The following is a 26,365-nucleotide window of genomic DNA, read 5'->3' on the forward strand; positions in this document are numbered from 1 at the left end:
GCCCGCTGCCTAACTTTTCCGCCAACTCGCGCTCCGGAGCTAGCGAGGAGGCTGCTGCGCTCCGAGTCCAGACCCCGACCCTCTTGGCCCAGGAGAAGGCGGCGGAAGCTGTGTGTTCCCTACTGGGGAGGAGGGCGGGAATGGGCCGGGAGATGGAGGGTGTGTGTGTGTGTGTGTGTGTGTGTACATCATCTATCTTTTGGTCCTCTTGCGGATTCACCCCGTTTCAGCCGGTGGCTTTAAGCTCAACACCCTACATCTGGGATCTTTTCAAGTGTTTTCCTACCTCCGGGCAAGTCTGGGGTCCAGGTTGGGGGGTTGAAGAGGAAAGGAAGTGGCGGGGAAGGCTAGCTTGTCTTGGAATAGGTTTGAAGGAGGTGTCGTCACCAAATGGCTGAATCGGCTTTAGCGGAGAGCGAGCAAAGATTCCCCCCCCTTTTGAGGGGTGATGGTGGTGGTGGTGGTAATGTTCTATTTTATCTTAGACCTAGAGGACTCTTGAAGGGGTCTGGAGAAGCGGGGGGTGGGGGGTCTCGGGGTCTGGATCGTTCTGGGAAGTGGAGGAAATGAGGAGAACTTGTCCGGTGCGGAGGAGCCCTCTTCTGCCCGCTTGTTGCTTCTCTGGCCCAGACCCCCTCTCCACACCTCCTGTGCCTCCTCTTGTAGTGTCTCCGGCGGGGTAAGACAACCTAGTACTCATATTTTTAGAGGAATTTACTGACTTTTTAAATATATAGATGGGGTTTGTAATAAACAGTTACCCACCCAGTGAGGCAGCTGGACACCTTGGGAGTGCAGGAGGGAGTTCTCTTTCTCTGGGCCTAGTAGAAGCTATTAACTCATTTGCAAAGCATTTCGACGGCGTTTTTCTCCCCCACCCCACCCCCCATTTCCCAGATGTAGCTGCCGCATCTGGTTCCGTTTCACCCTACACGGGTACACCGCAGCCACATTATTAAACATCCCTCTTCCTCCCCTCCCCCTCCTAAATTAAAACTGAGATTCTTTAGCACCACCGCCACCACCACCCCTTAACATTTCTTGAGACGTGGAGCAGAGGCTTTGGGATTGGAAGAGAAAAGCAAGTTATAGATCCCAAAGTGATTTTGGATTCCTTCACTCTCTTGCTGGTGGCCGACGATGGGGGGGGGGGGAGTGCGGGGGGGGGGCGGTGTTTAAGAATCTCTGGACCCTCTTGGGAGCCGCTTGCTTACTAGAGGTGGCCTTGGTCGGTGGGTCTGGGCCAAACTTGGCCCTGACGTGTCCTGGAACCAAGTATCGCCTCTCCCTTTAATTATAGTTGGAGCATCTGTCTCATGTGGACACCGCGGGCCCACCTATCGCCACGCGTCCAAGTCCATCTTGGGGGGGGGTGTTCCGTCCTCCATTTGGGGAGTAGAGTGCGATACCTGGTGCTGTAACTGCCAGAGGGACCTTGTGTTTTCAGTGAGTTTCCTGGGTTGCAGCCCTCAGAAGCTTAAAATGGAGTGTTTTTGCCGTTTAAACAATAACTACAGGGCCAGGGATGGAATGTCCATTCTTTTGGAAGGGGGGGGGGCAACAAAACATCCTAAGGGTCCATCCAAAGTTAGCGGCTGGGTGGGTATAGTTTGCCGGTGCCTCTCACCCTCTCCAGTCTTTTAAATTGAAAACACTTCTCTGGTTTCCTTCTTAGGGCGGTAGTTTTGGAGGCTGTAATGAAATCGCACTTTCCCTAGACATGGTAATTAAGGTGACTGTTTCCTTCCCAGATGTGCTCTGGTCTTTGCACCTCCGGACCATTGCTTTTTTTGGAATAGTATCTAAATTGTAGAACCATTGCCCTGAGATGGTTGAGCAAAAAGTGGCCAGTCTTCCTCCCTTGGCCAGGCTCTGGGTTTCCTCCTCTCTGGGGCTTCTTTTAAAGCTAAGTAGCTGGCCCCTGGGACCTGCCAAGGTCTAGCCAATTACCCCCACGCTGGGGTGGTGTCTCTTCCTTTCAGTGACCTAAGGCCAACGGCTCAGCTCGACTAATACCCGTCAACTGTGCTGATGGCTTGCCTCCCTCCCTAATGGCTTGTTTACATATTTCCCCAGTTGGGACACACTCTGGGGACCCAGATGACCCCAGAGTGCTGGGTGTTTGGGGACCCTGAGTTGCTGTCTGGGGCTCGGTTCCAGCCGGAACAGTTACACACTTCATCAGTGACAAGCTACTTAAAATATGTTGCGTTTACCCTTAGTCATAGCTGAACGTCAGCTTTTCAGTGAGGAGCAGTGGATTGAGAGCCGTGTGTATTTCCAATATGAGTTTCAGGGGTATTTTCATTCACAATGGGAGGTTGGAGGAACTGCTTCCTTTGGCCCCATGGTATATAGTCTTGAGAGGGTTGTTTTCCTTGGCCCCAGGCCGTGAAGCAATGGTGGAAGGTTAAGTCAGTGTCCTTTGAATAGCAAGTGAAGCCGAGGGGCTGAAGAAACAGAGGAGCGGCACACTTATCACCATCTTCTCACCTATTAGAATACATATTGCCACCCTAAACCCCAGCTAGCTGACTTCAGAGTGGACTCCAGATGAGGGAATTGAATGGAGCATTGCGTAGGCAAGACACCAACCTTGGAGACCAAGACAATCCACGGAGTGCACTGATAGCCATCCTCTCTTTGCTTATTTGTGATACTTACCCCATGCACGGCTCTTAAAAGCTTGTTCCAGAAAAAAGAAAGAAAGAAAGAAAGAAAGAAAGAAAGAAAGAAAGAAACTTGGGCCTTAGCAACTAGTGTCTCTGAATGTTTTTTTTATTTCACGTTCATTTTTTTTTTCCTTATTAAAATCACATTTATCTACTCATCTATTTATGTGGGCACCCCAGTGCTCCAGTGGAGATCAGAGAATAGGTTGCAGGAAGTGGTTCCTCTGGCTGGAGAGATGGCTCAGCCGTTAAGAGCACTGGCTGCTCTTCCAGAGGACGCAGGTTCAATTCCCAGCATGCACCTCAGGCAGTTCACAGGAAAGGTACTGTCTCTGAAGACACCTGCACTGGCATGCACATATCCACACACACCATATATGTGTAAAATAAAATAAAAAGGAATTTGGTTTTCTCCCACTATGTGGGTTGGATCTAAGAGATCAAGTTTAGCTGCAATCCCTCCCCTTCTTTACCTGCTGAGCTATCTTGCTGGCCCCAAAGGCTCTTTTCTTGCTCCAATTTTTGTAATCTCTTTGATCAAAATGGCTGTTGAAGGGTAACACCTGTCATCTTGATGACCTCCGTGCCTCTGGGTAGAAGTCTGAGGAGCCCCAGTTCAAGGTCATCCTGCATGCTGAGTTTGAAGCTGGCTTGGACCTCCTGACGACCTTGTTTCCTTCCTGGAAAGTCTGGGCCTGAGCTACAGGAGGAAGAGCAGTTTGGATGGACTGTGATGTCTTGTGAAAAGGCCACACTCCTGTCACTTGGGAGGAGTTTCATTTCCTCTTGGGAAATTTGTATTGCAAGTCTCCCCTTCTCCAGGGTTCTGGAAAGGGTCTGAATGCACCGGGAGGAGGCCAGGTGTGGAACTTTAGAAAAGGTGCTGGTGTTTCCAGAGGGAGGGATTAAGTGCCTCATATGACTTAGGATATTGCCCCCCACCCCTAATTCACACACACACACACCCCACCCCAAGTTTGCATTGGCCTTAAATAGAAATTCTTAGCTTACTACCATTCCTCCAAGAAGAAGCCCCAGTCCCCCAGCCCCCAAGCCTGGAAATTTAAATAATGTTCACCCGAGTAAGGAATTCCAAGATTACACTGGTAACACTGGACACCTGTGTTATGTCCTGTCTTCAGCAGCTAAGCCGTTGTTTCACTCGCTGTGTTCTTGTTACTGTTTGTTTGTTTTTTAGATTTAGGTCTACATGTATGTATGCGGATCACACGCATTTCTGACCCCTGATGCATTTAGAAGGGGGTGGTGTTAGGTCCCCTGAAACTAGAGTTACAAATGGTTTCGAGACACCTGGTGCTGCTAGGGACTAGACCCAGTTAGTCTCTTTAAGAGCAGCAGGTACTTCTATCTGCTGAGCCATCTCTCCAGTCCCTGTTTGTTTGTTTGTTTGTTTGGTTTTTTTTTTTTTTTTGAGTCTGGTTTTCATAGCCCTCAAGGCCAGCAGCTTGAGATACTCCTGCTGGAGCCTCCTGAGTGTGAGGTGGTAGACAGGCTTCATGCCCCCATACAATTACTAATTTTTTAATATAAAAGACATTTAGATAATTTTTACATATGCAAACACGTCTCTCTCTCTCTCTCTCTCTCTCTCTCTCTCTCTCTCTCCTTTGTTTTGTTTTGTTTCAGTAGTGTTGGGGCTCACCCAGGGTATATTGCACTTGCTAGGCAAATAGTTTTACTGCTAGGCAAAAAGTTTACTACTAAACTTTTTTCTATGTGGATACTTTGTAACAGAGATGCAAAATCAGCTAGGCCACTCTCTATAGAGAAACCCTCGTCCTCACTCTTGGGTGTGTCTTTCTTTCAGAAAGCCCATTTCCTTCTTTTAACCCTCGTTGCTTAAAATATTTTTAATAAACCGAACTTCTTCATAAAACATGCAAGCATTGCATTTCTTTTTATTTTATTTTATTATTTTTATCTATATGTATATGTCTGTGTGCGAGTGTGAACTTGTGCCACCAAACTCAGAACTGAACTCACTAGACCCAGTGATGGTCTTCAGCCAGCGAGGGTGAGAGAGCTGCAGCTCCACAATTTAGCATTTCTTTTGTTCCAGTGTCAATTTTGTGAGCAAAGCTTCCCCTAGTGTTTAAAAATGTTTATTAAAAGCGCTGTGAGTGGAAAGTTCCCTCTATTGTTTAGTACCTTTTATTTTTACCTAAAGGGAGTCATACTTCTGTACCATAGTCCTCAAATCTGGGCCCTCAGTATGTTTAGAACATTCCTCTTTGGTATTGTGGGTAGTTAGCATGGGGAACTGCCTGTGGCTCCCCTGCTCAAAGTCTCTCCTTTTTCCTTGGATATATGCGGGTTGAGAGCCTTGACTCCAGAAGCACATGTCCTGTTGGCAGTCAAAGAAGACTCCAAGATATTTGGGATCTCACACTTGGGGGCTTACTGGCAAAGCCTATCCAAATGTTCCGAAATCCAAACAACTTCTAAATCTGATCCGTGGAAGGTTCCAGACATTTCCCAAAGAGGGTCCTGGGTCTGGGTTTGTTTCTTCTAGGCTCGCTTGCCTTTTATCCCACTCTAACATGGATGCTCCATCTCCTGTGTATATCCCCACCTCCCATTCTGAGGGTAGGATGAAAGGCAGGTAGGCACCAATCCTGCTTCATGGAAGCCCATAGATTTTTCCAGTGTTTTCCAGTGTCTTAGAGTTCCTATTGCTTCTGTTGCTGAGATGAAGCACCATGACCAAAAGCAACTTGGGGAAGAATGGGTTGATTTCATCTTACCCTTCCAGGTTACTGCCCATTGCTGAGGGAACCAGGGACTGATGGAGCCACAGAGGGGTGCAGCTAACTGGCTTGCTCCCCATGGCCTGCTTTGCCTGCTTTCTTCTAGCTCCCAGGACCACCCACCCAGGGGTGGCACTGTACACAGTGAGCTGGGCCTGCCCACATCAATCACCAATGAAGCAAATCCTCTGTAGGCTTGCAGACAGGCCACGCTGGTGGGGCATTTTTCTCAGTTGAGGTTCCCTCTTCCAAAATGACTAGGTTGTGTCAAGTTGACATAAAACTAGCCAGGCTGCCTGGGGAGAGAAGAAAGGGGGACATGAGGAACATGAGCAGTAAGCTGATGACCTAGGCACCCTGGGACAGGGGCTGGTGATTTATACGGAAATCAGAGGACTGGGCTGAAGAGCTAGAAGGCCTCTGGAAGCAGAGCTTTGTGACCTAATTGTGGGGATCTAGTTGCAAGAGGGACACTGACTCAGACCCCCAAATACAATGGGAGCCTCCTTAAGTCTATGAGAAGAAACAGGTGAAATCCACTTTAAATGTATTTGTTTAGATTTTTAAGAATACATTGTATTTATAGCAGGTCTATTTATATGATATTATTGCTATTTCTAAAATATCCTTTTACATGGAATCAATATGAAAATTCGGAAGTGCTGGCAGTTCAGTTGAACCAACAGCTTCAAGCATGACAGAGTACACACTGTATCTGGTCCCAATATTTTAAAAAAAAAATGGTTAAGATATTTTACGTTTTTTTTTTCCCTGTGTTGATGGCCGAATTCTGTTTTTCACTCTCATTCACCCCAGTTGGCAAGGACCATATTTCAATAGCTCAACAGCTGCAGTGTGGCCTGGAGCCACCAGATTTGCCAACTAGGTCTAGAGTGTTAGGGCTGTGAGGCTGGAGGGTGGGAAGTACCTGTGCGAAGCGAGGAAGCTCGTGTTCTGTAGGGGAGTGTGGTCCAGGAGAGACTCAGAATACAAGGAGTTTGGGGTCTGGAGAGACGGCTCAGTGGTTAAGAGCATTGGCTGCTCTTTCCGAGAATCTGGGCTTGGTTCCCAGCACCCCCACATGGTGAGGCTCACAATCTGTAATTCCAGTTTCAGCAGGATCGGATGCTCTCTTCTGTTCTCTAAAGGCACACACGGGGGATACACAGACGTACAAGCAGGCAAAACAGCTATATACATAAAAGAAAATAAGTTTAAAAGTAATTTTTTTAAAATACAAGCTTACGATTCTTTCTTCTGTTAGCCTAGTATTATAGAGAGAAGGCACTTCACTGTGCTTGCCATGCGTACATACGTGAACATGTATACATGTAACCACCTGTGATGTGGGAAGACAAATGTTCAGGTCTCCTTCAGCTGGGAACCAATGCCCATGTTAAGGAACTGTCCCGTGGGTCAGTGTCCTGGATAAAAGTGTTTGTTGACTGCCTTCTAGAGAACAGGGAGATGGAGAACTAGGGGCTGAAGCAATGGCTCAGCTGTTAAGAGCACACACTGTCCCTCAGGAAGACCAGGGTTCATTTCCCAGGACCAACATCAAGTAGCTCATACCACTTTATACCAGGGGCTATGATGCCCTCTCTCCTTGACTCCTTGGGTACCCATATACACAGTCGCAACACACATGCACACACACATACACGTGCACACGAGCATGCACAAAGAAAATGTTTAGGAGGAAGATGAGAAGGCGGGTGTGGACCCTAGCACTTAGGAGGCAGAGGCAGGCAAGTGTGGACCCTAGCACTTGGGAGGCAGAGGCAGTTGCTTCTCTTGAGTTCGAGAGCAGCCAGATCTACAGAGTGAGTTACCGGATAGCCCGGACTACACAGAGAAACCCTGTCTCAAGAAAACCAAAAGAAAAAGAGAGGAAGATGAGGGAGAAGAAGAGACCATGACCAATACTTGGCCCTGAAAGCACCAGCCAGTAGGTTTCGTGCATCATTTTAGACAAAGAGATCCGATGTTAATAGACTCTCTAGTCCTTTAGAGTTGAGGTACAAGGCCGGGTGCTCCAGGCTGACTTCCCGCTAGATATACTGAAGCTCCTGTTGTGTAAGTTATTTAAAAGAGACCCTCTCCGTCTCTTTCACACTGTCCATTTGGTCCTTATAACCACCCAGATGTCATCAGGACAGATATTTTAGCCTTGCCACAAGTATGAAAACTGAGGTAATATGATCTCAATGCCCTTCCTTGAAGATCTCTTCATCTAAGCGTTGGAATCTGGGAGCCTGGGCTGAGAGTGGAAGAACTAACTGATGGGGTGTCAGACGTAGCACCGTGAGGAAACCTCTGTGTACACCTGGCTGTGGGTCACACCTGTCAAGCAGTGGAGGACAGAGGCGATTCCTAAGGGCTACGGGGCCCGTCTTTAGGATTCCCCATCGAGTCTGGATTCGTGGTTTACGCCACCGCACACTCTGCAGATGTGTGAGCCGTGCACTGAGTGCACCCGACAACCTTTTCATTCCTGGAGTTGGTACCAGGAGACTGAGTGTCTATAGCATCTTTGTTGTGCAATTTGAGGCCCAGAGGGTAGAAGAGGGGGAGGCAGGAGGGACTCTTGTACCTGTTTTGGACATGAGTCAGGGGGAAGGTGCCAGACTACTCTCAGAATAGTCTCAGGTGTCTGAAGAGCATTCATCACCGGGGATGAAAGAAGGTGTGTACAGCCAGCCCACACCTAGGGAGAGGTAGGTGGGCAGATGTCTCAGGGGACAGAGTGACAGGTGGAAGCTGCGGTCTGCTGGAGTATAATCAGTCATCTCAGGGTGACACCTGCTCCTCCTACCCATCCTTTGTTGTTACTAAGGACTTAGTATTCAGGGTTACTGTGGGATTCAGGGTTTTGTTGTCCAGTGTACTTCTTGGATAACGGCTATCTACACTGATTAGGACGGCTTTGGGAGCATCTTCAGGCCCGAGACTGTGCCTGACCCTGGGTCCTGAATGGCCCTGAGTGGACAGAGAATGAGGGACTTGTCGTCGTTTCCCAGCATTAACTTGGATTCCTCTTTATCCTCTTAGTTTCTCTAGCGCATGGGAATCCGCCTGTGTCTGCCCACATCGGATGGAGGGCTGGTTTTTATTTTTGAATTTCCTGTGTTGGGGATGAACTCAGGGCCTCTTGTATGCTGGGCAGTGATTTCTCCCCTGAGCTGTATCCCATTTAGGTGTGGTGAAGTTATTTGCGTTCTCCCACCTTGAATTAATGTCTCCCAAACCTGGGCGATCAAGTTCTAGTGTTACCAACAGCTCCATTTCCTTGGGCAAAGTTCTTAAGCTCTTGGGTTCCCGATCTCCCCACTTCCCCATCCCAGTTTCCTTCTCTTAGCAGAGACCAGAACTCTCCTTAGAGGCAGAGTAGGAAGAATAAAGGAAGCTTTAGAGTTATAAATGTATTTTACTTGTGTAGGCTCCACAGAACATTCAGCAAATATTCCTTCCATTTCTAACCCTTTTCCTAAATTCAGGAGGAGGAGGAGGAAGAAAAGGAAAAAGAAGCTAGAAGGGAAATATTTACTTCATTTTTAGTTTAAAATTATTAATTTTTTTAAGTAAGCCTTTGGAGGAAGCTAATGGTAGTGTGCATATATTCTTCTGGCCAAGAATTTGGGGTTTTTTTGGTTGTTATTTTTTATTTTTTTGCCAGCCAGGACGGACTTGACTGGCTAGAGAGGGGCCCTTCTTGGTTCCAGGACAGGCAAGGCTGAAACACCACATTAGGGCATGTTCCGGAAGCAGAGTCTCTGACTAGCTTGGACAGTTCCCTGGAGCACCGAGGACAGAAAACACCTGGGAGATAGGAGATGGTCACCCCAGTCCGCAGTGGCCAGCCAGTTCTCACCACTTGTCATCTTATCCTTAGGACCCTTTAAATTTTACCATCACAGAGCCAGTGAGACGGCTCAGTCCCCATAACCCATGCAAAGGTCTCTAGAGGGGAAGAGCTGACTCTGTGGAGTTGTCCTCTGACCTTTGCATGTGTGCTGTGGCACAGTCACCCTGCCCACCCCCCACCCCCAGCAGTAATCCATAAAAGAAAAACATTTACAATACCAAAACATGACCATCACAAACTCGAAACGGCTCCAGGGCTGCAGAACCCACGGCTTTAACCAGGTCCGTGTGAGCTACTTTGCCTCAATCAGCCTCTGCACCGGCCCTTGACTGCGCTTGTCCGTAGAGCCTTCCTCTCCCACTCACCCTGACATGGCCATTCCTGGCTGTCAGATGTTAGCGTCACCACCCAACGTCGCACAGTGTCCTGCTCTGCCTTCAAGGGTGAAGCATGTGTTCCCTGGGAGGGAGGCTGGTGGGACTGGAGGTCCTATGAGTCTTCTCCTTTTAGGGGCAAAAAAGAAAAAAAAAAAGACCCTGGGGACCTGGGGATGGATCTCTGCTGTAGCACACTTGCTTAGCCTGTGAAAGGCCCTAGATTCCATCCCTGGTCAAACCTATCCCCCCACCCCCCACAAAAGTGGTTTATCAAGTCTCCATATTCCATGTGACATGAAGCTATGAACTAGTACTTAACCTCCTATTTCTTACGCCCTCTTTCCCTTCCTTTCTCTCTTTCTTCCCTCTTCTTTTCCCTCCCTCTCTCCCTCTTTCTGTCTGTCTGTCCCGGGACTCACTGTGTAGACCAGGCTAGCCTTACTCACAGAGATCTGCCTGCTCTCAGAATGCAGGGATTAACAATATGCATCATCTTTCCTTTAGTAGTCACCTGCCCATGAAAGACGGTCTGGAGCGCCTTCGGTGTCTTGACTTGTGACCCCACACTTCGCCTCTCTATTTACTCTTTATCAGAGGGATTGGTTTGTCCCGGATGGAATGAAGTCGCGTGTTGGGAAGTTAGCAGATTCCTGTCCCTTACAATGGTTGCATAATACTTAAACAAGGCTCGCTCTTTCTCTCTCTTTTTCTCTTCTCTTCTCTTCTCTTCTCTTCTCTTCTCTTCTCTTCTCTTCTCTTCTCTCCTCTCCTCTCCTCTCCTCTCCTCTCCTCTCCTCTCCTCTCCTCTCCTCTCCTCTCCTCTCCCCTCCCCTCCCCTCCCCTCCCCTCCCCTCCCCTCCCCTCCCCTCTCCTTCCTTCCTTCCTTCCTTCCTTCCTTCCTTTCTCTCTCTTGTTATTGTTTTGTTTTTTATTTTTAATTTGCACGTTACCACAACCATCTACAAATAGTGTGTGCGTGTGTGTGTGTGTGTGTGTGTGTGTGTGTGGCAGGGGTTGAGGAGGAGGTGGGTCACACTGGTCTATCTGGGGCCTAGACACCAATGGGACCCTGAGCAGCAGCAGCAGTCTTGGCCTTGCTTGGACCATAGCCTTTAGTTGGTACAGTCTGCAACCCTTGGGCCGTGCAGCCATGAATCCAATCCCCGAACTTGGGTGGGTGATAAAAGCAAGTCTGCCTATCCCCGTGGATGGGGCTTTTTGTCATTCAACCTCCTTAGGCTTTAGAAGGGGTTTAATGGCCTCAGTGTGTGCACTTGTTGCTTCTGTATTGCTTGCCTGCATCTTAAGAGATTCATATCTTTGTGATTCCGGTTTCTTTGGAGGTGGGGGTGGGGGGTTGAGACAGTTTCTCAGTGTAGCCCTGGCTGTCCTGGACTTTTCTATGTAGACTAGGTGGGCCTCAAACTCAGAGATCCCCATGCCTCTGCCTCCCAAATGCTGGGACTATAGGAATGCCCCTCCACACCCAACTTTCTTACCTGCATTTTTTGATGCCATTTTCGTGCCATTGGGGGCGGGGGGCTGCTTGAATGTGGTGGTTTTGGCCTTGTCTACTTAACCCGCATCGGAAGTGCTTGGGACTTGAAACTGCACAATGTCTTTCTTAAGCTCTTGATCACAATATGGCTCTTTGGGGCTTCCATGAGGTCCTTTCCTTTCCTTTCATAGATGAGCGAGGCTTTTATTTCGAAGAACATCATGGTGGCAGTCCTAGCCAACTTGGCCCTTAGTCTGTACTGAGAACGTTGTTGTAGAACTGCAGGGTAGAACCCAGCTTCCCAACGCTCTCACAAAATAGCTGAAGCAATCAAGTTAAAGAGAGTAAAGGTTTCTGTAACTCTCCGTTTTGTGGGTTTCAGTCTGGGGTTGACTGTTGCTTTTGAGCATGCCTCGTGGTGGGATGAAGGCAAGTCCTTGGAGCTCTTCGTAGTAGAGAAATCCTGCTCACCCATGGCCAGGAACAGAAAGGGTGGAGAGGGGTGTAAGACTGGATCGCTGTAATCCTCTTCAAGGGCATGTCCCCAGCTGACTTAAACCCTCCCAGGAGGGCTGTCTCTCAAAGGGCTCTTCACCTCTCAAAGGTACCCATTGGGGAACAAGCCATATTATGGATTTAAGCCCAGTTGAGACCTGTTACCCCTGATTCATGTCAGGATAGGCTCAGTTCTCTTTGTACCCTAAGAAGCATCCTTCTGGGGTTGTAGGAGCCAGAGAGGTCAAGAACCCCACAGCATCAACCAGGGCTCATAGGGACTCAGAGTCTGAGCTGACAATGAGGGAGCCTGCATGGTCTAACGTAAGCCCTCTGCGAATGTTACAGTTGTGTAACTGTGTTTCTGTGGGATTCCTAACAGAGGGAATGGAGGCTGTTTCTGATGCTTTTGCCTGCTTTGGGAACCCTTGTCTTCCTAACTGGGTTGCCCCGTCCAGCCTTAATATGAGGGGAGGTGCCTAGTTGCTGTTGTTGTCTTTAAGATTTATTTATTTATTTTGTGTGTTATGAGTGCACAGTAGCTGTCTTCAGACACACCAGAAGAGGACATCGGAGCTTATTACAGATGGTTGTGAGCCATGTGGTTGCTGGGAATTGAACTCAGGACCTATGGAAGAGCGGTCAGACTGCTGAGTCATCTTTCTGCCCCGAGGTGCCTAGTCGAATTGCATCGAGTGATATGTCATGTCTGGTTGATATCCCTGGGAAGCCTGCCCATTTCGGAAGAGAAACAGAGGAGTGGATGGGGAGGGGAAACCGGGGTCAGGATGTAATATATAAAGAATAAATTAATTTAAAGAAGCAGAAGCAGCAGCAGCCGCCACCGCCTTCCAGGCAGGTTGACCAGGGATGCGATGCGCTCTTTTTCCCCATCACCCCTCTCCTCTCCAACGTCTATTTCAGCCGTTGTTTCTTTCCCCAGAGTCAGCTTGCGAAGGCAGACCACGCTCACGGTGGAATATCCATGGAGGTACGGAGCCTTGTTACCAACCTCTAACCGCAGAACTGGGATGTGGGGCTGGAAGTGCCTCCTCTTCTGGGCTGTGCTGGTCACAGCCACTCTCTGCACTGCCAGGCCAGCCCCAACCTTGCCTGAACAAGGTAAGACGACAGGCGGAGGGGCAGCTGGACCCCTGAGCTGAGGAGACAGGGTGGGCTAACTGTTGTGGAGGTGATGTAGTCAGCTGGACAGACTTCCTCTTTGGAGGAGCAAGGGCCCCTTCCCTATACCTGGGCTGATTTGGGCTTCCTTCCATATCCGGAACCAGCTTCATCAGAGGCAGGGCTCAATGGGGACCGCTAGCCAGAAGTGAGGTTCTAGGGGAGTACTTTCTTTCTGGGTCTTTAACTCAGATGATGAAAGATGAAAGAGTGACGTGAATATAGATTTGGAGAAAGCATTCCAGAGTAAGAAGAGCTTGGCAGTGTGGCCTCTGGCTTCCAGAAAGCCGTTCCAGTGACAGATCTTCTACAAGGGCCTGAGCAGTCAGTCACGAGCACGTGCCTTTTTGGACTCTGTCCTCCAGGTCTTACCTGGGGGCCTGATGGATAGTTTGCTTTGGAGATGGCCTGTTTAAGGGACTTGGAAAGGAACAGGAGGCAGGATGGGGATCGGGGGTCTTACGAGGCCCCACTGGCCTGTGGTGTGTTTCCCTGAAAGTTGTTCCTGCTCCTAAGATTCCTGGTGGCTTCTGAGGGACTTGGAGATTAATGTTGAGACCTTTCTGTTGTCAAAAGGCTCGAGAGTTAGTGGCTGGTCACAGAAGGCTGGCATAGAATGGGTCAAAGGCTTGAGATGTTCATGGCAACCATGGCCATGTATACAGGGCTGTCCTCTAAGCTGTCAGGGACATGTTAGCTGATCAGTGAGTGAATCTGTGCATACGAATGTGTATACAAATGGCAGTGAGAGAGGAGCAGGGTGCGGTGGCTGAAATTGACATATTCATGGTGCATTCAGTAGTAGAACCAAAGAGAGATATGAGCAAGAACATGCTTAAGGCTCAAGGCAAGAGAGGACCTCTGTACCTATAGGGCTATAGGTATATATAGGTATATAGTTACCGTCAAACAATGGAGAGACAATAAATATGAAGCAGACTGTTTACTTATTAAAACTTATTTATTGTATGTGTCTGAGTGTCTTGCCTGAGAGTATGTGTATATGCTTGGTGCCTGCAGAGATCGGAAGAGGGTTCGTGGATCCTTTGGAAATGGGAGTTAAGAATGATCATGCATTAGCCGGGCGGGCGTGGTGGAGCACGCCTTTAATCCCAGCACTTGGGAGGCAGAGGCAGGCAGATTTCTGAGTTCGAGGCCAGCCTGGTCTACAAAGTGAGTTCCAGGACAGCCAGGGCTATACAGAGAAACCCTGTCTCAGGAAAAAAAAAAACAAAAACAAAACAAAAAAACAAAATAAAGCAAAGCAAACAAAGTATGATTGTGAGTTGCCTTGTGGGTGCTGGGACCCCACTTCCCTGCACAAGAACAGCAAATGCTCTTAACTTCCAAGCCATCTCTTTGGCCACTAGTAGACCATAGTTAAACTGTACAGTAAGGTTTTATCAGAATGCAGGGGGATGTCATACCTAGAGCTGAACTGCATCTGTCCTGCTGTCCGCGGTGCCACCTGCCTTTAATCTCAATACTCGGAGGCATATCTCTGAGTCCGAGGCCATTTTGGTCTGTGCCAGTGCCACATAGAGAGAGTCTGTCTCAAAAGGAAAAACAGAGAAAAGAGAGGAGGGGTGTTTTATCTTTTTAGTTTTGACATAGGATCTTGCTGTGTCGCACGATCTTCTACCACAGCCTTTTGAGTGCTGGATTACAGGTGTTTATCTGTAATCTTACCTGAGGGTACTAAGGTCTCTGAGGGGGATAAGAACGGGCATTCTTAGTCGAGAGGCTTAAGATGTGTGGACAGTGGTATTGCTCACTGAGTACAAAGCTGTGGAGAGTAACACCTGGGAAAACTGGATTCAGCCGGCACATGGAAGGCTTTCTTACATCTTGCTAAGGAACTCAGTATATTTAAATGGTTCTTGCCGAGAAATTTGAAGTGTACAGACACGACCCAGTTTTCGGTAACTTGGTTTGCTTTGTGCGACAAACCACTAAAATGGGAACAACAATAAAGGCTCAGATGTCACAACACAGACACAATACTTCCACGTGAAAGTGTGCGTAGCTGTTCTTGCATCTGCTGTCAGGAAGGGCTGGAGAAGGGCACGTTGAGTGTCAAGTCAGGGAGTGGGACTGAGGCCCCGGGAGAGTGATGGCCGAATTCTAGGAGAGAATCCATGGGTTTTGCTAAATAGTCGGACGCCAGCTCCTCTTCCCTCCCGGTCCTTTTCTCTCTTCTTCCTCCTCCTTTCCAGTCTCATCCTCCACCTTTTCTCCTCTAACAAACTCTTTACAGCCCAAGGAAGGAAAGCAGACAGACAGTTCAGATCTCATGCCAGGCCCTTGCAGGCAGGCAGTTTCCAAATGGTCCTCTTATAAGAAAGTTTAAATGACTTTTTACTTATTTTTTTAAATAATTTTTTACGTGCATTGGTGTCTTGTTCGTGTGTGCATCTGTGTGAAGGTGTCAGATCCCTTGAAACTGGAGTTCTAGACAGTTGTGAGCTGCCATGTGCGTGCTCAGAATTGAACCTGGGTCTTCTTGACGGATATAGCCAGCCCTCTTAACCCTGAGCCCTCTCTCCCTGCCCCCACGTGAGGAATTTTAAGTGGAGGGGGAGGGTCGTTGAAGCTGCTGAGCTGCCAAGGTGGAGACCAAAGCAGGGGACCTATGACCTTTTTACCTGTTTTCTTTTTGTTTATTTGAGACACGGTCTCTGTGTGTAGTACTGCTTGTTCTGGAACTCGCTTTGTAGACCAGGCTGGCCTCGAACTCAGAGATCTGCCTGGGATGAAAGGTTTGTGCCACGAAACCTAGGCACAGTAGTGGTTCTGGGAATAGAAGGGGAGGGGAGGGGTGGAAGAGTCTGTGTAGTAGTCATAGCTGGAGTCAGTTGGTTGAAGGATAATTTATGTAGTATGAAATGTGCAGCTCAGTGAGTTTTCATAAGGCCTACACCTTATGTTGCTACCATCCTAGTCGAGAGATCAGTGTGTCACCCCAAAAGCCTTTCCCATGCTTCTTGCTGTCTCCAACCTCTGTCCTGTCACTTCCTGTCTCCGTACACTAGCGATGTTTGTTCGAGGATTTCCTGTCAAGGACGAAGTCTCATGATGACGTATGAATCTAATCACCTGTGATACCCACGTGGGCCACTGTATTATTTCATTTCCTTCCCTATTTTTTTGTGACAAAGTCTCACTCTGTAGCCCTGAATGCCCCGGCTCTTATTATATAGACCAGGCTGGCCTCGAACTCAGAGATCCACCTGCCTCTGCCTCTGCCTCTGCCTCTGCCTCTGCCTCTGAATGCTGGTATTAAAGACTTATGCCACCACACCCTGTTGTGGGGGGGGGGCAGTTTTGAAAGAACACAGACCCACTATTAACTGTGATGTCAGAGGAATATGCCCTGTCCATGCCCTGTAAACTTTGGAACCTCACAGACATGCCGTGTACTGTAGTCTTGGCCATGCTGATGATTAAGTAATGCTGCTATTGTCTTTAAAAACAAAACAATACAAAACAACTGTACTTTATGTGACAAAGATTGGTCCACAAGTTAAAAACAAATCATCCCAGACTTTGCTTGCACTTGGGAAGGCTTTAGGGGAGGCGGCGAGGAGATGGCAGCCCCTCCCCTGACTGAGCACAATCCTGGCAGTCCTCTGCAAACGCCCCTGCCCTGAAGGGACCCAGGAGGCCTGCAGTTTCTGGCTGTCCTTACAAAGTTGATTTAATAAGGATTCCAGGAAAACCAGCCTCCTCTCCCACCCCACCCCACCCCGTCCTTCTCCCGTTTGCCATATTACCGAGTCTTAAGCTTTGTTTCTTCAGATTGGGTTTTGGGGTTTGTGTGTAAAATGAAACTGGGACACAGGCCCAGGGGCAGAATACCGGCTTCCAAAAGTTTAGGAGTCTGAGGAAGACTGCTTGCATGTATTTGTCTCCGAGAGCAGGACTTGAGGCATCAGTGAGTGGGTACGTCCAAAACTTTGCAGGGCCACTTGTAGTTGGGAATGGCGGCCTCTGCTTCCCTGTTCCCTGAGCACCCTAAAGGAGCAAGCCAGTGTGAGACTTCCAGCCTTGAAATGCTTTCCTCCGTCCACAGAAACCTGCATCTCATAAGAGATTTAATGGCTGAGGTTTTACAGCTCCTCCCACCCACCCAGATTTGAAGGAGTCTGGTGGCAGGATGAGGGAGGAGAGGTTACGTTAAATGGAAAAGCTGCAGGCTGCAGGCCCGCTGTGTACCACAAAGCCCGGCTTTGTCCTTGTTCTGCCGAAAAAACCTGTGCCTATGGGGAAAGGCTGGGGGTGCTGCCAAAATCTGGCCCTGGCCTCAGCTGTAGCTCCCTGGTAGCCCTCCCACGCCCACCCCACTAGGGGTCCTGAGCTGCCACTGGTCCAAGAGGGTGTGGATTTCAACCTAGCTGCCTGGGAGTCTAGCTAGGTATGCAGTGTGTATCACTGACAGGCAGGCTGTAGTCCAGGCAGCTTTTGCTTGTTGGTGTGACCTAAGGAGTAAGGTTACATAGCTGGCTTGGAACACTTTGGGGGACACACCGTGGCCACCCTCCACCCCCAGTAAAATTTCTTGTGAAAAGACCTTGTTTGTTTCTAACCCACTGGACAGTAGAGGATTCCAGAATGAAAGGTGTTAAATGATGCCCCCCCCCTTTGTTGTTGTTCAAGCGAGGGTTGGGGGGTTAGGTCCATGAAGTCTGTTGCCAGGTTTCCCTACGTCATTGTGCATCCCCTCCCTGGAGGTAGAACCAGCGCTTCTGAAAGGTGCTTGCTAGCGGAGGGGGGTGGGGTGGGGAGGGAGGGCCGTGCTCAGCCTGTGAGAGAATGTGAGGGTACTCACGTGTCCGGATCAGCGAGGCCCCGGGCAGCCGAGCCGCTCAAGGCTGTGTTCTTGGCTCGGGCCTCCGCATTGCTACACCATTAGCCTCACTCATTTTTCCACTCTGCCGTTGCCAGCCGCTCCCCAAAGTAAGGGGGGAGGAGGAGGAATTTCTCAGGGAAGAAAGAACAAATGGTTGTCCAGAGGACTTGCTGTCGGTGGGGGAGTAGGGGTGGGGGGGCAGGGAGGGAGGCCATACAAAGAATCCAGCCAGGATTCTGTCACCCCGAGTCTGGGACTACCTGTGGGGAGGGCAGAACCGGAGGGAGCTGGCTTCTGTGAGAGCGTGCTTCTGCTGCGTCCCGAGTGGGTGGGCAGGGCCTAAGCAATGGGTCCTTTCTGTCAAGGAGCAGGGTGTCTCTGGGATGTCATTGATGGCCTTGGGGAAGTGACTTCTGGGGATCATTATCCAGGAGGTGAGAGCCAGGTCAGAGAGTCTGACCAGCAGCTCTGCCCTGTTTTTATAAGGCCTCATTCCTCGAGGCTATTGGGAAGTCTCTTTGCTCATCCCCCCCATCCCCACCCCCCATCCCCCACATCCTTACTTCCCTCTTCCCTGGAAACCAGACAACTGTTTCTCCCCTAACCGGGAGTGACCCGGCTGCTCTCTCTCCTCAGCTTCGTAACAGTGCTCATAACAGATTCTCAGATGCATAACAGTGTCACAATTACAGTTAGGAAGTAGCAACAAAATAATCTTATGGTGATGGTGGGGTCACCACAACACGAGGAACTGTATTTAATGGTCGCAGTGTTAGGAGGTTGAGACCCATGGCCTTAAGAGAAGCCTTTTGGAGTCTGGGCTGCCTCTGACTTTTAGTTTGCTCTGTCAGCCTGTAGTGTGACCGGTAGGAACCTAGTCACCTGGGCCCTCTAAATGGCTGTAAGTAGAGAGCCCTGGGCTTGAGCCACTGCCTCCCTCACCCCATCGGGTCTTTGGCTAACACCACTGTCCACTTACCCCATACCACACATGGTTCCTGCTGTCTTCATTCGGGAATCATGTCCTGCATACGGAGCAAGGCTAGGGTGAGAGTTGAAACCCAGTACACCGGTGGTCCTATCTGCTGAGTTGCTGTGCTCCTGAGCCTCCTGGGATAGCTCCTGTAAGAGAGGTGATTTGGGGGCAGCGGTACTCTTGGTTAGCCTGAAAGCAGCCGTTCCCCAGACCCTGAATGTGTAGGCAAAGTGGGTAAGAGGGCCCGGGAATTCAGCAAAATGTAGACTTGCCGCCTGTGAGTCTGGATAGAAAACGTCAGGACTGAAATTTCAAATGGTTAATTAGCAAAGAAAATTGAGTCCAGGACTCAGCCTTTCCTCCCCCATGGTCCCCACAGAGACTGCTAGGCTCAGGCTGGTTACCGGCCTCTTCCTTCACTGATTCTCCCCCATCTAGCCAAGTATATTCCTATTTTTTCCTTGACCGTAGCATGCACCATATATATGACCATTGCTTGTCCCTCTCCTTTTACATGAAATGCCCACCCGTCCCCGCCCAACTTTTTATAATTCTTTAATCATATGTACTTAATTCTTACCCTTAAGATTTAGTCTGGGTCCCCACTAAGATTTTATTTAAAAGGCCACCCCTTTCTTGGGGTTTCTTTTGTTTCCACGTTATTTTATGTGTGTTGTGTGCATGCAGTGCTTGCAGTTCCGGACAAGACCAGAAGAGGGCGTCAGCTCCCCCCCTACACACACACCCCGGAACTAAAGTTACATACAGATGGTTGTGAGCCACCATGTGGTTGCTGGGAATTGAACTCAGGACCTCTGGGAGAGCAGTCAGTGCTCTTAACCACTGAGCCATCTCTCCAGCCCAGACACTGTCAGTCTTTAAGAACATTGATTTGATGGATGTAGAACCTTTAATTCTAGTACTCTGAAAGTAGAGGCAGGTGAATTTCTGTAAATTAGAGGCCAGCCTGGTCTACAGAGACCCTGTTTCAAAAAGCAAAACAGAACAATCAATCAATAAAACAACAAAAATAAAAACAAACAAGAAAACCTCCAAAACACTATTTTGATATGTGTTTATAACAAGAAATCAGAAACTACAGGCTTGTACAGACAGATAAATAATGTCTTAGATTCTCATCATCCATCAATAATCACAGTTGGCCTGAATCTTTTTTGTTTTTTGTTTTTTTTTAGATTTTCTTCTTGTGTTTATATCTGAGAAATGGAATTTATACTGTATATATTGGCTTATATCTTAAATCTGTTCCTATATAGATTTTTTTTTGGTAGTAACTATATAATATTGCATTGTGTGGGTTACAGAATTTTTACCCTTCTGCTATCAGGAAATGATTTAGGCTGTGTGTAGTGGATTGCTCTGTGGCATTTTCTCTTCTTTCTTTCTTTTTTGTTTTTAATTATGATTTTAAAGACAGGATTTCTCTGTGTAGCCCTGGGTGTCCTGTGACACACTCTGTAGACCAGGCTGGCCTCAAACTCATAGAGATTCCCCTGCCTCCATCACTGGAATGCTGAGATTAAAGTGGTACACTCCCATATGTTTTCATAGACTTGCAGATATAATAAATAACCCAATTAGGGAGTGATACTTGAAGCCCACATCAAATAAAGACAAGATATATAAGAACATCTCACACTGCATAAGAGGGCCAAAGGGCTCAAAGTAAAGGGGCAAACTGCTTATCTGCAGGCAGTACCAGCTCATTAATTTCATTATGGTTGGATATACAGAGACGTATTTATATTGATTATATTGATTTGTTGCCTTAACGGTGTCTGGAGGCTTGTACTATGAAAAGGTTTTGTCATCATGCAAGCAAAATAAAGTGTTCTTACAAACTTACAAAGTGTAGCCCAGCACACCTAGGCTATATAGTGCGTACCTCTGTGTATATGGTATTTGACCTTGGTCTTAGGCCACAATAAGCCAACACAAGTTTAAACCAAGTACAAGAGATCAGGATACAGCCAAAGTTGGAGGAACATTGAATGTGTGAGGCTGCTCTTGGCATAGTGTGAAACATTGTTTTATAGTGAACTTTTTTCTTTTTAAAGATGGGCTCTCATCTACACCAGGCTAGCCTCAAACTCCCAATCCTCCTGCCTCCGTCTCCCAAGTGCTGAGGCTTTTATATCACTGCACCTAATTTTATGGTGAAATTTTTTAAAAAAGGAAGAAGTGCATGTGTGTGCTTGTAGATCAGAGGATAACTGGCTGGAGTCAGTTTTCTTCTTCCACTATGTGAGTCCCAGGGATTAAACTTAAGCCAAAACCTTTCCTATGTAATGGGTGACATTCTAAAGTAATAATTAAAAGTATAGCATAGGGCTGGAGAGATGTCTCAGTGGTTAAGGGCACTGACTGCTCTTCCGAAGGTTCTGAGTTCAAATTCCAGCAGCTACATGGTGGCTCACAACCACTCGTAATGAGATCTGATGCCCTCTTCTGGTGCGTCTGAAGACAGGTACAGTGTACTTACATATAATAAATAAATAGATAAATAAATAAATAAATCTTTAAAAAAAAGTATCGCATACTCACAGCTGACAAGATGGTGTAGCAGGAAAAACACTTGCTACACGTAAAGCCTGGGTGATCACTTGCTGCTGAATTCAATCCCCAGAACTTCTGTAATGGGAGAAGGGGTGACTCCGCTCCACAAAGTTGTCCTTTGGCTTCCACGGGTGTAGGGGGTGGGGTGGGTGTGCACATACAGAATGACAATAAAGAATTTTTAAAAATGCTTTAGTACATCCAACCTACTCTATATCATAGTTTGGCCCACTTTAAATGTGTTTGCCGGACTTCCTTTTACCTGAAGCTTGGCCAAAGCAGGAAACATAGAGCCTAATCTTAGCCAATGGAGGAACATGCCTGTAATCTGTTTGGGTGGCTGAGGCAGGGGGATTGGGAGTTTGAGACTATTTAGGTAGAGGTTGTAACTTAGTGTTTGGCTGGATGCTTGTTTGACATGTGTGAGGGTCTGGGTTCAGTTTTCAAAACGCCTCATCTCAAAATGGTTTATGAAGAATCAGTTATTTTGCAGCCAAGGCTGCATGGCTTGCGAGTAGCCTAGAATATGGTATAGTTTCTACTTTCCTTATATTATAGTTGGAAGGTTTTTTTTTAAGATTTATTTTTAATTACATGTATGTATGTATGTATGTATGTATGTGCACAGGACTGCAGCCCACAGAAGTTAGAAGAGAGTGTCAGATCCCCCAAAGCTGGAATTACAAGTGGTTATGAACCTGTCTTACGATGTAGATCAGGCTGGTTGCAAACTTGCAGAGAACTACCTGCCTCTACCTCCCGAGCTCGGGGATTAGAGAGCTGTGCACCACTATACTATGTTGGCTCCATTTTCATTTTTTTAAAAAAGGTACCTCTTTGTTTTCAATTTTATTTTCATCTTTTAAATTTTACCTGCTTTGTGTTTGGGCTGCAATGCATTTACATGCACTGAGTGTGTACAGCACCCTGCTAGGGTCCTCTGTAACTGGACCTACAGATGGTTGTGAGCCTCCATGTGGGTGCTGGGAGTTGAACCCCAGGTCCCTGTCACTACTCAACCACTCAGTCATCTCTCCACACCCTAACAACTCTAATCTTAAAAATGAAAAGTTGGCCGGGCACAGTGACTCTAGAATCTTGGCGTTCGGGTGAAATGTGGACGCTAAGCCAGAAGGCACCTAGGGCTGGGGGTTAGCCCACATGGAGACTGGGTCTTCACAGGACATCACTAGCCCAGAATCAAGGTACTAGGCTCTCTAGCACAGTTGTCTGTCTCTGCTGAACTGTGTTGGCTTAATCTGGGCCTGCCACTGAGTGAATGTTAGACCTCTCTTCCCAGAGGTCATTAGGGTTGCTTAGCTGAGGGAAGCTTGTATGTACCCCAAGAGTCCCATGGTTCTGGATTACCAGGTAAAAAAGGTATAGAGAGCCCCTCAAAAGTCAGACCCCCCCCCCATGCTCTTTTGAGCATTCAAGCAAAGACTGCTTGCTTGTTTTTGATACTGTGTGTGCAAGAGATAGAGGCCGAAGAGTGAATTCATTCTGTGGACAAGCAGGGGCTATAAATGAGGCTCCATTTTGGACATGTATGCTCCCAGATCTTCGTGGTCTTGTAGTTTGTGTGAGCGAGTTAGGTCCAGATATATGTAACCTAAAGCTCTCCACTTTAACCTTTGTATGGTTTTTTTGAGACAGGGTCTCTCTGGGTAGCCTTGTCTGTTCTGGAACTTGCTATGTAGCCCAGGCTAGCCTTGTTAGTACTATTGCGTCAGTGTCATAAGTGCCAGGCTTATAAGGCAAGAGCCACCATGGCTATGTTCACATTGCTGTCCAGCAATCTCGGGATCTTCCGCCTTCCCTAATTGATAGCCTATTACCAAGTAACCAGCTTTTGCTGTATTATTTTATCTTAAGGCATTTTATTTTGTGTATTTTCATAATGCAAAATAAGGGACTTTTTTATTTTTTTAAAGGCAAGGTCTCAGATCTTGTTGCATAGTCTGAATGGCCTGGAAATTGCTCTGTATACCAGGTTTAGTTAATCTGCCTGCCTCTGTCTCTGGATGCACTACCCCATACACATACACAGTGCTGGGATTTAAGGTGTGAGTGCTACTAAAGAGTCACTCCACCCCACCCCACCCTTTTTTTTTTTTAAACCTATGAGTGAACGTGATAGTGGAGATTGAAACAGAACCTCTAGAATTCCAATTAAGCCCTCCACCCCTAAGGTGTCTCCCCAGCTGGGGGCATTTCTTCACGGCAGGGAATAACATGACGCTTTGTGAGAAGGCTATTTGTCCACCCTGGATTGGGTGGTCTAATGCTGGGCTCTCTGACCTAAACACCCCCAGACTCATTGGCACGGTGCGGACAGACCGCAGGCCACACGTAACCAAACCGTTTAACTCGGGCACCATCTGTGGTTTTTGGGGGGGGGGGGGACAGAAGGCACATTCCGAAACAGCTGACACTCCTACTGGATGAATGGATCAGCAAGTTTTTTGGGGACTGCAACTTTTCCTGCCCAGCTGCCGGCCTTTTCCTTCTCCAAACTGGAGCTTCGGAGCCTGGGGGGAGGGGCGGCCCTAGAAGGCTCCTCCCCGGGCGGGCGCTTGGGGGCAGGGCAGTGCATTCCTTTCTTTAAGGAACCTGACCAGACTTTAAGGTCAGGGCCTAGAGTAGAGCGGACTTCGGGAGTTACCTCTTCCCTGTAGAGTCCTCTTATTCCCCCCTCCCCCTCCCCCATACTTAATGATCTTCCCATTACAGAACCCAGACCAGGAAGTGTATGACAGGTCGCAGCTGCAGACACATGGCTGGGAGGCCTGGGCTCCCTGCCAGTAGTGGGAGGGTCCAAGCTACCGCCCTAGCAACAGGACCACCACCCTCTCTCCTCCCCGCCCCACCCCCCTTCCTGGCCCACAACTTAGCAGAGCAGGCCTTAGGCTTTTCTCTATCATTCGGTGGCCAATTGTAGTTTCCGATTCGAATTGAGGAAGTGACTTTGGGTGATGGGGGCTATGACAAGACTCACCTGCTTACAGCTTACGGCGCTAGGCTCTTCCAAGAAGTCTGCAGCGACTTTAACCCAAAATTGAAGCCACCTAGTACAATCACAGAAGCTTCATAATGTGTGTGTGTGTGTGTGTGTGTGTGTGTGTGTGTGTGTGTTGGGCAAGGGTATCCATAAGTCCTCTGGAGGACTACAACTCCCCAAACACGCTTTGCAAGTACATGATGGCATAGGCCCACGTTTTAGTCACAGAGCTCCAGTCCCCCCACCCCCCCACCCCCATCCCCACTATGGGGATGGATCTTCTGACTTTAAGTTGCTCAGGAAATGTCAGTGGACCCTAAACTGCCCTAGGAGGCAGTTGTCACACAGTTTTCTTCTGCTGCCAGCTGTGTGGTTGGCCTCCTTCCCCGAATCTGCCATGGCTGCATTCTTCTGGTGCCAAGTGAGACATGGTGACTCCAACTCCTGGGAGCCCTGAGCACAGACAGCCCTTCCTGGAGCTGCAGGGCATCCTCTTTTTGGGTTCTTTCTGGCCAGTAAACTAGGAGGAAGAGGAGCAATGGATTAAAGACCCAGTTGGGGAGAAGGGTACAGGAAGAGATTTGGGTTTTTTTTTCGTGCTTGGTCCAGGTTTTTACCAGCAGAGCCAGAACCTTTGCTGGAGAAGAAGGGGGGATTTGATTCCTTTCTTAATCATGTAATTACAATCCTTCCAGCTGGACCGGGCTACGGTGGGAGTCGGGGGGGGGGGGCACCAGGGCCTGGGCACCATAACGCCAGTGGGAAAACTACAGGCATGAAGTTTGTGTCCCGACTGAACACAGTCCTGGTGCACACCTTTGTTGAAAGGTTTGTAAGGACGAAACAAAACTCCCAAGTAAGGGTTTCCCTTGTTACCTCCTTGAGCCCAGCTGGGGAGGTGGGGGTGTCATGTGGTGGACGCAAGGACCCTAGCTAGCTGCGGCTTTGGCAGCTCCGTACTAAATTACAGTGATGAGGTGGGGCGCACAAAAGACTGAAATCTTTTTTTTTTTTTAATAAAAACAAAACAAAACTTCAGCCCCAAGCCCCTGGGCTCCTGAATGGCCGTGGCTTCCTGTCAGGATTAGCTCGGCTGCCTGGGCATGTGTGTGCTGCCTTTCTCCTCAGGAAATACCTTTAGTAAGCCCGGGTGGAGTCCCCATGGCAACGAGAGAGGGGACCTGCTGACAGAGGCCATTCAGCTCTCGTTGTTCCCTGGCCTCTTTGTTGTGTGCTTCATCACGGCCCCTGTGGCAAGCACTGCGCTTTGCACCATTTTGTCAGCCCAATGTGGAGTTTTACATTTTAATGGGCTGTTCTGGCAACGGCCCATTTGCATGCAAAATGTTCCTTCTTGCTCCTCTCCCTTTTTCCTATTTAAAAAAAAAAAAAAAAACCTGTCCAAACCCCCGTCAGGTCCCCAAATGCTGCTGACCAGGAGAAAGGCCCCTGGTAATTGACTGGTGCTTCGGTTTTCGTTACCACAACACACCTTTGCTCCCCCAGTTTTGCAGCCCTCCTTGTATTGAGGAGATCTCTGTGTCCCCTTCTCGGTGCCGGGTCCCTCGGAGAGTGATGATTATCACCTGGGATCTTACTGTGATCGCTTGTTCTGTCTTGGTCTTGCTAGATGAAAGTTAAGTTTTCGGTTCCATTTCAAAGTCAGAATAAGGTAATAAAAACCTCTGCTGAGGGCCCCTGGAGCCCCCGCCGTGTTCCTTCTTAGTTTCTTTCAATGCCACCCCAAATTCCTCCCACATCCACAATTGCTCCCCACTTATCACTGGGAGCTTGTGCCAAGACTGTAAACATTCCCAGACCACCATCTCCCTCCTGTTGCTGAGACGACCCCCTCTCCCTTCATTTTCTTTAACCCCAAAAAAAATCCCAACCACAGGCATTTCACGGGGCGGGGGGGGGGGGGGGAGCTGACCCTGAGACCACTCGAAGCACCCCTGTCTGGATTTAGCGAAGGGAGTCTTTGGGTACCTAAGATGTCTTTATCGTTCCTGACCTTTGAGGGGTGCTACACTAGTGTAGACTGTTCTGTCAGGAAAACAGGGCTAAATGTACAGATGAAGCTTTCGAGTCTCGGGGTGAGAGTA

General features: G+C 48.3%; 1 protein-coding gene and 1 long non-coding RNA gene across 10 annotated transcripts in view, besides 1 other annotated feature; one reads left to right on the forward strand and one right to left on the reverse strand.

Annotated features, from left to right (window-relative positions):
* Fgfr1 (fibroblast growth factor receptor 1) overlaps nucleotides 1-26,365 on the forward strand; it is a 56,960-nt gene that overhangs the window by 873 nt on the left and 29,722 nt on the right. For all 3 annotated transcript variants that reach the window (NM_010206.3, NM_001079908.2, NM_001079909.2), the window contains exon 2: nucleotides 12,619-12,797. In NM_010206.3, the coding sequence (NP_034336.2) occupies nucleotides 12,707-12,797 (91 nt within the window). In that variant the 5' untranslated portion in view covers nucleotides 12,619-12,706. The remainder of the gene's footprint in view (nucleotides 1-12,618; nucleotides 12,798-26,365) is intronic.
* On the reverse strand, nucleotides 57-26,144 carry Gm31288. 7 transcript variants are annotated; one of them, XR_003947363.1, is made up of 4 exons: nucleotides 14,285-26,144; nucleotides 9,671-9,808; nucleotides 6,369-6,630; nucleotides 57-5,736 (listed from the first exon to the last, which is right to left on the reverse strand). It is a non-coding gene; the product is annotated as a predicted gene, 31288 (long non-coding RNA). The 7 variants fall into 7 exon arrangements; XR_003947364.1 differs by having other exon boundaries at nucleotides 57-9,808; nucleotides 14,285-18,828; nucleotides 21,248-26,144; XR_003947365.1 differs by having other exon boundaries at nucleotides 57-9,808; nucleotides 14,285-18,119; nucleotides 18,686-26,144.
* Nucleotides 23,380-26,131: an enhancer, noted in NCBI's record as "VISTA enhancer mm612". NCBI's record gives its function as "enhancer in: hindbrain (rhombencephalon)[9/11] | midbrain (mesencephalon)[9/11] | forebrain[11/11] | limb[10/11] | branchial arch[8/11] | eye[11/11] | nose[4/11]" and the evidence as "EXISTENCE:transgenic organism evidence [ECO:0001131][PMID:17130149]".

This window comes from Mus musculus, chromosome 8, assembly GCF_000001635.26.
Source record: "Mus musculus strain C57BL/6J chromosome 8, GRCm38.p6 C57BL/6J".
Taxonomy (NCBI): Eukaryota; Metazoa; Chordata; class Mammalia; order Rodentia; family Muridae; genus Mus; species Mus musculus.